This window comes from Paracoccidioides lutzii (assembly GCF_000150705.2).
Source record: "Paracoccidioides lutzii Pb01 unplaced genomic scaffold supercont2.3, whole genome shotgun sequence".
Lineage (NCBI taxonomy): Eukaryota > Fungi > Ascomycota > Eurotiomycetes > Onygenales > Ajellomycetaceae > Paracoccidioides > Paracoccidioides lutzii.
This window is the reverse complement of record NW_015440949.1, coordinates 865,899-876,009: the sequence shown is the minus strand read 5'-3', so window position 1 is coordinate 876,009 and position 10,111 is coordinate 865,899. Positions and strand designations below refer to the sequence as shown.

General features: G+C 46.3%; 3 protein-coding genes across 3 annotated transcripts; 2 read left to right on the top strand and 1 right to left on the bottom strand.

Annotated features, from left to right (window-relative positions):
• Nucleotides 1-451: 451 nt before the first annotated feature.
• On the top strand, nt 452-1,315 carry PAAG_01588 (SNARE Ykt6; the record flags this gene model as incomplete). Its single annotated transcript, XM_002796534.2, has 3 exons — nt 452-484; nt 559-650; nt 760-1,315. 3 exons carry the CDS (start codon nt 452-454, stop codon nt 1,313-1,315), a joined length of 681 nt encoding a protein of 226 aa, XP_002796580.1.
• A 598-nt stretch (nt 1,316-1,913) lies between these two features.
• Nucleotides 1,914-3,503, top strand: PAAG_01587 (hypothetical protein; the record flags this gene model as incomplete). The annotated part of the gene is made up of 3 exons (XM_002796533.2): nt 1,914-1,937; nt 2,019-2,254; nt 2,312-3,503. The coding sequence occupies 3 exons, from the start codon at nt 1,914-1,916 to the stop codon at nt 3,501-3,503; spliced, it is 1,452 nt and encodes a 483-aa protein (XP_002796579.2).
• A 753-nt stretch (nt 3,504-4,256) lies between these two features.
• Nucleotides 4,257-9,082, bottom strand: PAAG_01586 (hypothetical protein; the record flags this gene model as incomplete). Its single annotated transcript, XM_015844386.1, has 3 exons — nt 4,257-8,207; nt 8,257-8,537; nt 8,674-9,082. 3 exons carry the CDS (start codon nt 9,080-9,082, stop codon nt 4,257-4,259), a joined length of 4,641 nt encoding a protein of 1,546 aa, XP_015701294.1.
• Between the last annotated feature and the right edge of the window lie 1,029 nt (nt 9,083-10,111).

Sequence of the window (10,111 nt, the reverse complement as noted above, 5' to 3'; positions counted from 1 at the left end):
AAGGAAAAGAATAAATTAAAACTGAGCACAAATGCAATATCTAATCCAGGGCGGAATAAATGTCTGTTAACAAACTTATCTTGCTTATAGGGGACGTGAAATACTTCATGAATGCGGATACCGCAGCAAGGCCTAGCCCTAATTAGACTAGCCGCCATTAGCGCGCGCCGAGCGGCTATTAGATTGGCACTGCCAAAGTGGCGGTGGAATCAGCCAACGTCCAGACATAAGAAATTCCCTTCGCAACGTCCCACGTCTCCCCGTATTCTGTTTAGTTGTTGCTGGTGCTTGCTCTAGAATTTCTGGGAGAGATCGCCTCCTGTTTCTGTACCTACGCTTATTTCTTCCGATCTAATTTCTTAACTGACACGAATCCCCCTCCTGTACCCTCCTGGTGTCCTAATTTACACTTCGATCCCGGACAGGGACGACATAACATCTTCTCCCAACCATGACCACGACAGGGGATATCATCTATATTGGGGTATGTTCGATTCTACATATGTTTATTTTCTTTCCTGTCCAAGACCATGCTAATATATTCCAATATGTAAACAGTTCTTCAGTAACGACAAAGGGCAGCCTCCGGAGGAGCTTTACGGCGCAGATTCCATTGTCGATTCCATACTTACCAGGTTCATCCGAAAGAGGTGTGTAGTATGAACATATCTGCATTTTCCCACTTCTTACCCCAGTCACAATCCCTGTCATTTTGCAAATGTTAGATAAACTGCGACGCTGACGTTACTATTCCTGCAGCCAACTCGAGTTAATAACATTTGTATGCAAAACTCTCCTGGAAAAGGCCACTGTTAATGATACTGCCGTTACCGTTATCAAAGATGATGTAGACAGCCAGAATGTCGGCGTTTTATACTGCTTTAAACCCCATGACCGTCCCGCCACTGTCGTAGTCGCCCGGCCTTCCTATTCTGAGCAAATCGCAAGGAGTATTGCAAAAGGAGTTCAGCTGAAGATCAGAAAGGACTTTGCAGTGCCACAAGATTTCGATTTAACACTCCAAAAGAGGTCGAGTGTGGAGCGGAATAAGCTTGGAATCTATGATGAAGCAGTTGTGAAAGCTAAAAGCAAACTCAAGGAATATGCTCAAGATCCAGGCAAGGCTGATGAGCTTGCGAAAATCCAGCAGCAGCTGGATGACACGAAGCAGGTGCTATATCAGACCGTTGATAAAATGCTGGAGCGAGGGGAGAAGCTCGATAGTCTCATCGCGAAGAGCGACAATTTGAGCATGCAGAGCAGGGCGTTTGCTGCTCAGGCAAAGAAACAGAACTCCTGCTGTTTGGTAATGTAGGGGGGGGGGGGGGGGGGGGGGCGTGTTCATATTATTTTCTATTTCCATGAGTGATCGCGCAATGGGACGGGTATTGAGACTTGGTATATAATATTCACATTTGTCCCTTCTTTTTCTTTTTCTTTTCTTTTTCTTTCTCTTTTCTTTTTCTTTTTCTTTTTGGTTTCCTTTTTTTCGATTCCCTATAATTTTCTTTCCCTTTCGGAAACACTTCACTTTCGCACAGCCTCTTATTTGGTTTCCTTATGACTCACAAACTGAGTTTCATACTGTTCTTTTTCTGCCCATCGAGTTTAGACAGGAATTCACATATCCATATGCCTCAATAATGACACTGTTTCAAGTAATATATATGTATGTGCCTTTTTAAGCAAGGGTCTCACAGAAAGCCCCTGCCCTGAACAATTGTGCTCTGGCATAGTTCCAGCTTACTTAAGTAAATCACATGACGTCAGGCAGTATTGTCCAACTCGAAATCACAACAGTTGCACTGGCGCATCACTTGGAACTTCTACCAACAACCAGACGTCTTCCACGTTTCTCAGCCCTGCATAGAAATGTGCAGAAATGATATTAATTAGCTGAAGGCCCAGCAGCCATGGTGTCCCTTTGGCCATGGAAGGTATTATCCAACTGTTGCCCCGCATTCTCCAAACTTGATTGAAGACCTGAGCTCAAGGAGCTGATGCATTTCTCGTTGCAGGGTTCTAATACCTCACCAGCAGAGTTTGAAAAGACACTCTCTACATTATCTGCAAAGATCTCAGGGGCGACCGCCCGGCTAGATACACATAGACAACGCTCTAGACGATACAGAGTCCTCTGGACCTTATATACATCGTTTGCTTACATCCTCTACTCGATCATTATCACCCTTGTGCTAGGATGGCAATATTGGGGAGCAGTTGAATACTTCGCCGTGGTTGGTGGACCAGTTTTGTAAGCCCCCATGTTATGATGCTATGTTTCTGTCTACAGATGTTCTAACTTTTGTAGGATCTACGCTATACGGCTAGGTCTCGATAAATACTACCATTATCGCATCTCCGGCACGCAAAAACATTTGGAGGAACTGCACAAACAACGGGATGCAACAATTGAGAAACTCAAGGAGGCTACTAAGTATAACTCCACGCAGCAGCTTTTAGAGAAGTATGGCGGGGACTTTCACAAACGCTCTGGTTCCCAGAAAGGTGCGGCTTCCGGTCAGGGCAGCGGCGGGCCCAGTGGGGAAAAGAGGGGCCCGAAGATAAAAACATTACTCTCACACCCAATTTCGAGTGGTAGAACGGGTATCCCCCCGCCTCCAACTGCAAACATACCACGACCGCAGCCAGACTCCCTGCCAACTACTCCAATCCGATCTCCACCCATGTCTGACCAGCGGGGACCGCCAGGCCCATCTAATCTAAATTCCACTCCATATCTGCACAATCCCGTGCAGTGGCCTCCAGAAACTATGGACGAATTTAGTTTCACACCTAATATGTTACCAACAGCCCAACAACAGAACTATAACTCTCTTCAACCCCACTGGTACGATCGAATCCTAGATGTGTTACTTGGCGAAGACGAAACCCTAGCGAAAAATCGCCTGGCACTAATCTGTACACATTGCCGTCTCGTCAACGGTCAAGCGGCCCCAGGTGTCCGAACCCTACAAGAAATCGGACGTTGGCGCTGCGGATCCTGTGGCACGTGGAACGGCCAAGAAAGTGAGACAAAAAAGGTGCTCTCTGGGATCCAAGAGGCTGAGAGTGCCGTTGAAACCGATTCCAGCTCTAGGAGCCGTTCAGGCAAGACATTCCGCAGCTGGAATCGAAGCCAGGATAACCCATCGGTGGTTCTGGAACAGTCAGCATCATCCGGTTTCGTCTGCGGAACAGAGGGGGCATGGGAACCCATTTCAGGGAAGGCTAGTGTGACCAGTGAGATTGATTCGGGGAATTTTTCTGCCGGGGAGGGTACGGATGCAAGTATGCTTGTTGCGCCAACCAGTAGCGATGGCGAGGAGGGTGAATCTTGCGAAGAAGGGGAAGGTGGTAAAAACAAGGGTGTCGGTATAGATAAGCGGGCGGAAGTGAAGGTGGAGGAAGATGAAGACAAAGTGGATAATCCGGGTCTTCGTAAACGGGTAAATGGGCAAGCGAGCGGGAAAATCAAGGGTGGTTGGGGGATTGAAGCCTGAAAACGGGACTCGAATAGTAACCTGGACGCGCTAGAAGTCGCCACGGACAGCGCCAAAGAGTTAAGATATATTGAATAGGAGGGATAACTTAGAGTTGAAAGACTCACCCTTCGTTCTACTTGCTGCCTTGCACTAACTACTCCTCCTACATATCCTACCTATTGGACCTGGTTGCCTCCTGGAATAAGGATACTGGTTCTGTTCATGTCTCACTGTCCTTCTCTTTCACTTTTTCCTTGAATTCTTAGTTCATAGTTAGCTGTTCCATTTTATCATCAGAGGGAAAATCATCATTTATATTAGTTAAAACTCATTTTCATGAGTGTGATCTGAGATATGATTGTTCAGAAACATGCACATATCCAAATACATATACATTCATTCATTCATTCATTCATTCACACACACACACACACACACCAAAAAAAATAAATAAATAAATAAAAAATTAAACTCTGGAGAGAACTAAACAGAATATATTACAAGTTCTAGATCATAATTAGAACCTCTGTATAGAACGAAATATATACATCTCACGTGATACCAAAAAAAAGGAAGCCCGCGTCCTATATACGGACAAGTTGTTAGCCAAGCGCGAGGTATGACGTTGAAATCGTTTGGCAAGATTGACCCGAAATGAATGGGCGATCGATCTAGTTGAAGGTTGAGAGTGAACTGTATGTACGAACATATGTGTATTGAAACGCCAATATATGCCAAAAGGATTCTTGCAATAAAATATAAAAAATAAAGTCAGATGCTGGCCCTCCTAGGCGCCATGGTCCTCCTTAAATTCTTTTTCTCCTCAGTTTCGTCTGGAATCGGAAGGCCACCCTCATTCTTCAACCGCTCCAAAAACTCGCGTCCATACGCATATCCGATCTTATAAATCTCGTCGAACTTGGCAAAATCTAGCGTTCCAAATGCATCAATTGGGGGTCGCATGTACAAACAACCTGGAGTGTTTTTCGCGGTCTCCAACGCACTGAAGGAGGACACGTAGGCAAGACGGGCTTGGATTTCGGCAAGGGTGGGCGGATTAGCGAGGGAGGAGAAAGGGTTCCAGCGGTTGACCAGGGCCCAGAAGCCGGAAAGGGAGTCACCGTAAGCCTGTGGGGTATTATCGTCGATAGAGCCGACGTCAATGGCGAAAATGACGTCTGCGCCAAGCGATTTCATTCGGGAAACAGGGAGGTTGTCGACGTAACCGCCGTCGAGGAGCATGTTGCCTTCGTCGCACATGGGTGGGAGGAGACCAGCTAGTGACATCGACGCTCGCACGTAACGCCATACATAGCCCGACGTGTGGAATTCGTTGCACGATTTGCTGATATTGGTGGTATTGCAGTAGAATTCCAGCCAGAAGTCTTCGATTTGGCTGTCGCCAAAAGCTTTGAAAATGCCACGATTAAATTCATGCCCGGTTGTGTATGACGCCGATGGATAGGTGAGGTCAAGGGCGAATCGCCATATGCTTCCCATGCGGCCGGCAAATTTCTTTGCACGACCATAGAGGGGCACAACATCGGCATCTCTCGCATAGAGTGCGCCAATAAAAGCACCTATGGATGTACCTCCAATTATATCAATGGGGACTCCCGCTTCTTCCAGAGCCTTGATCACCCCTACATGAGCAATTCCCCTTGCCCCTCCGCCGCCAAGAACAAGCCCAACAGATTTACCACAAAGCCGACGAGCAAGCCGGTGGAAATCCCCTTTGAATGGAGTGGTTGCTGAGTATAGAGGAGTCTGGTGAATGCGACGAGAGGTGTACTTTTGTAACTCAGCCTGCAGAACCTGCACCCGTTGTTTCAATACGGTACCAAAGCGCTTGGTCACAGGATGGGATGGCTCTGTCGTTAAACGAAACGACATTTGGATGTGATGGTGTCCGCCGTTGATCCACATGCGATTTTTTAGCCATTGTCTGGTAAGCCCTGGGGGCGAGTATCTATCCAGATGCAGGAGTACGAGCTCCTTCCTAGCAGTAGTTTTCATACCAAGAAGGAATCGTTCATATTCGCCAATACTAGGGGAGCCCTCAGCGACCCCGACCAAAAGGATACAATCTGCCTGGGTAATGCAAGTTTGGGTCCAAGGAGCATTCACATTTGTATCTGTAACGTATAGTACCATACCATATCTCTCCTCCAAATCTGCTAGATACTGGGATAGTTTCAACTTACCCATTCTGCTGAATGCATGGCGGCCCAAATGATTGAGGATATCCGCTTGATGTAGAGCAGCCACCCCGTTGGTGACACCAATCTGGTTAAATGCATTCAAAAGGCGGTTCCCAAATTCTACAACGGGGACACCAGCAGTGACTGGCAAAATGGCAACAGTGCGGAGATTTAAAGTAGAGGTTCCAGTCATCGCGCTTTCTTGAATGCCTTTGTCGTTGGGCTTCTCTATAAGCGGGTTAAGAATAATGTGCTTCATTCTCTGGGCGATCAGTTTGGAGATTTGGATGGTAATGTTGGGATGTTCCTGTGCAAGACTATTGAACAGAGTTTTCGGGAATTTTGCTAGTTCAGTATCACGGATGGCATGGAGGGTAGCGGGCCGCGTCGACTCAGTCATAACTTCCAACTCCCCAACACTATCCCCTTGACCATACTCTCCCATGACACTCACTTTACCATCACCTTTCTCCCAAAGAGACCGAAGACGACCATTAAGGACAATGTAGATCGCATCGCTTTCATCGCCTTGGTGATAAATAACTTCGCCGGCGTTAACTTGAACCCATTCTAGAGCAAAATCAATATGCAAAATTAGGCGAGGAAGGACCGTAGTAAGGCGCTTCGCCATCGTTAAAAGCACAAGTGGATGCTTGTCAGCGATCCTTTCGAGACACGCCCGAGGAAGAAAGCCAACATAAACGTCTGTTTTCGCTGTAACGTCCGTAAAAGATCTAGAGGAAGTAATGGACCCAACATAACCATCAATGCCGCCGGGCTTTACCATATATAAGGATGTGCGTGTCACGGGTCCCCTCCGCTGAATTTGGCCACCCCTTATGGAAGATGAAGCTCGAGAGGCGGCGGGTCGTTTAAGTGGTTTAGGCATTCTGGCTGATTCAAGACGTGACGCATCACAAGGTCGCAAAAGATCCTCGCTTTTGTCATTGACTGGTATGCCAACGTCCAAAAATCCGTCGATAACATAATAAAGACCTGGGCTCCGCTCCCCTTGTTCGACAAGTAATGAACCTTTCGGGAAAAATACAATTTCTATCTCGTCCCGCAGCTCCGCCTTAAGGTTGACAATAGGCGAAGTCCCTCCAGCGCTGGTAACAGACATAGACATGAGCGATTCAGAATCCGCATCGCCGAATGAATCGTACGGATCTATAAAACCAAAGGCATTGTTAAAGGCAGCCTTCTGACGTTTGAAATCGTATGAGACTAGTTGTGGAGACGCATCTCCCGAGTTATGGGATTTTCGAAGTGCCTCGTTTGTGCTTCCTGTAAGGCCGAGAGCTTTTACCATACAATCGAGGATAGACTCGCGAAAAATGTAATCCTCGTCAATCGACTCCTGCATGTAATATGAAGGACTTTGACTAATTAGGCTAAAAGGAGGAGGTTTTCCGTGTAAAGCAGGGGATGGGAAGGGAGTTGTGGGACTATTTAAAGTCGTAGAATGCTCTTGGGTGAAACCCTTAAGACGATCATATCCATAACGAGGGCCATAACGAGAGAGTTGAATGGTAGAAAGTAAGTCTCCCGGACTCACGCCATTGGCTTCCTTTTCAGGGAGGCGTGTTACATCGTGGACTGGATGCCTGGCCTGAGCGGAAGAGATTTTAGCGTATAATGCAGCGTCCTTCCGCAAAGCGCTACTCGATCGGCGCCTCCTCGAAACGGAAGGATTGTGAAGAGCAATCCCTTTTGTACCCTCCTCTGGACCTAGGCGATCTCTCTCTTTTGTAAATTTATCCTTTAGCCTGTCTAGCGCCGCTCCGCGAAGATGATTCGGAAGGTCATATGAGGTGTATTTATTCATCTGCCTCTCAATACTCAGGACTTCCGTAGTCAAGCCTAGGTATGAATGCGCCGTAGCAAATGTAACTCGTTGGAGTCTGGTAAGAATGACCTGGATTATATGCGCCGTTGCTCGAGGATAGACCCGGGTTAGGCGGCGGAAAGCGCTTGCAGGGATGATGGCAATGGTAGTGTCTACCATCGCGCGTGCCACGATGTCTGGATGGACAGATTTTTTCTGATCCATTTTCCGCAATTTCCTGTGTTTATATTCATGGGTGGTGGGTTCATTTTGCAAAAGTGAATGGCTGTCTTCAAGTGCGAGGTGCGGAACAGTAGGAAGAGGGGTTGAATTTCCATTTATGGGCGGGGGATTCCCTCTAAATTCTTGAAACGTCGATACTGTTGGACTCTCCACGAATGGGGAAGGGGTCAAGGGAGTAGACCCTGCACCACGAGTCGGGTCGATGCTAGAGGTTCCGGATTCCATGTCCTCAGTGTGCCTTAACTTGACATCCTCAGTGAAAAGCGATAATATAGAGAATAGAGACGACATTGAGGCTCCATTCTTGACCTCGGTTAGTAATTGATATCCCTGATGTTTATGACCATCATTCCCTTCGTCTTCTTCCATTGAATCCTCCGCATCATGGCTAGCGCTTGGGCTGCTTTTGCTGTAGTCATTCTGGCACTCCCGAATGGATTTGACGAATATCTGAACAGCACCATCCACAACTAGGCAGAAACCTTTCTCTTCTTCCAACAACAGGGTTTTCCCCGGCAATCAATTTCCTCGTTTGCATAGTCCGCGTCAATTCATGAAAAACAGGGCGTTCAAGGTATCCAAACACTTTAATTGCACTAAGAAACTCGTCGAGGTAATTAGCTAGTCCAGGTTTAGAATCGCCATCCTGGGTATCTGGGAAGAGATCGATTTGAGGCGCTTTTCGTTGAGGCTCCGGTGGCAGGCGGGAGTACACATTCAAAAACCGGTAGCGGACAAAACCAGCTAATTGTTGACACCAAGACCACAAGGATGACAAGACTGAGATACACAGTGCATTAGCAATTTCAATCTCCAACAAAATATTAAAGGGGAAACTTCTCAAAGCGGGGAAATACGTACAGCGTTGTGAAGTTCATGGTAAATGTTAGGCTCATAGAAAATAGAGTAAATAAACAAGTTGGAAGGGTGATTGTAGTGAAGGTAATAATCCAGTATAGGACGCTGGGTATGACCTGAAAGATCAGGAAGAAGAGACGCCCAACAAACGTCGCCATGGCAAAGAGAGAAGAGGTTTCACTGAGGGACTGAGGGGTAGAAGACATGTGTGAACAGACAATTGAAGGGGACGAAGGAGGAGCTGTTGACGACAAGAGAGCCAAAGAGGACTCTAGTGGGGTTAGGGGAAGGGATGTCGTGGGGGACGCAGATGACGTCGGATTGGGCTGTAGCGCAGACACATGATCCTGGCTGCTAATGATGCTGATGATGTTGTTCTGGAGCTGTCGGACCGCAAGGGGTTGACCAGTAGCAGCATCAGGAGGAGCTGAAGACAACGAGACCGAAAGGGGGGGTGAAACAGACATCGTCCAATATGTCTTCTTCCATCGGTATAATAGTCAAGGAGAAATTCGGCAACATAGGATTATCTACCCAATAGTTGGGTGATGCAGGAATTCAACAGTAAACGTGGTTAATTTATTCCCGCAGCCAACCTTCAGTAGCTGGGCTCGGAAGCTACTGGTTTAGCGTTGCCATTCCAGGCCATAGAGCAACATCCGTAGCAGAGTGAAGGAAATATCAGCTAACCGGGCCAAGTCAGGGTTTGCAAAGGTGAGATCCAAACCGGAAGAACGTGGGCTAATAGCGGGTAACAGGTGGCTTCCCTGCACAACTAGGATCCTGCAGCGTACAACGATGAACCGAGGAGAGCTGGGGACCTTCCGGGAAATATTAAATGTAATGTGAATAGTCCGTTGATGTGCTCCGTATTTTTGTTGGTGGTTAGACCCTGGCGGAGGGTGGCTGAAAATGTTCTTAGGCGGCACGGATTAACTGTTGTCCCGGTGGCTGTTCCATCCCATATAGAGTTTAGCTGTTCCTCTCAATCATCCAATTACAAGGATTAGTTAGTTAGCTAACCAACCCAGTTGTAAGTTACGGTAGTTAATCTGAGAGCAGCTGAAATGATGAAATACTAGTAACTACTAATTAATTATGCATTTCACCACTGACTGAGACATAGTTACCACATTCTGAGCCACTTACTCACGTCATATCGTCTAGTAGGCATAGATTAAAATAATGCAGCTTCAATCTTTATACATTTATATCTTAATATATATTCCTGCAATTATGAGTAGTATTGTCTTAACTGCTTCAACTATATAATAAATGAAAATACTTCAATTCTTTGAAATTTAAAAAGATAACTCGTTTATCCCATATCAATTGGGAAAAAGATGTCTTAAAAAATATCTCAATTTTTAATTACAATTGAAAACCTTTTTAAAGTAAAACATGTAGACATAAATGTGAGAGTTTATAAATACATATACCAAAAACTATGCTTTTGGCCTGATATATTTTCTATTGATGGTTTCATTCTTGAGCTT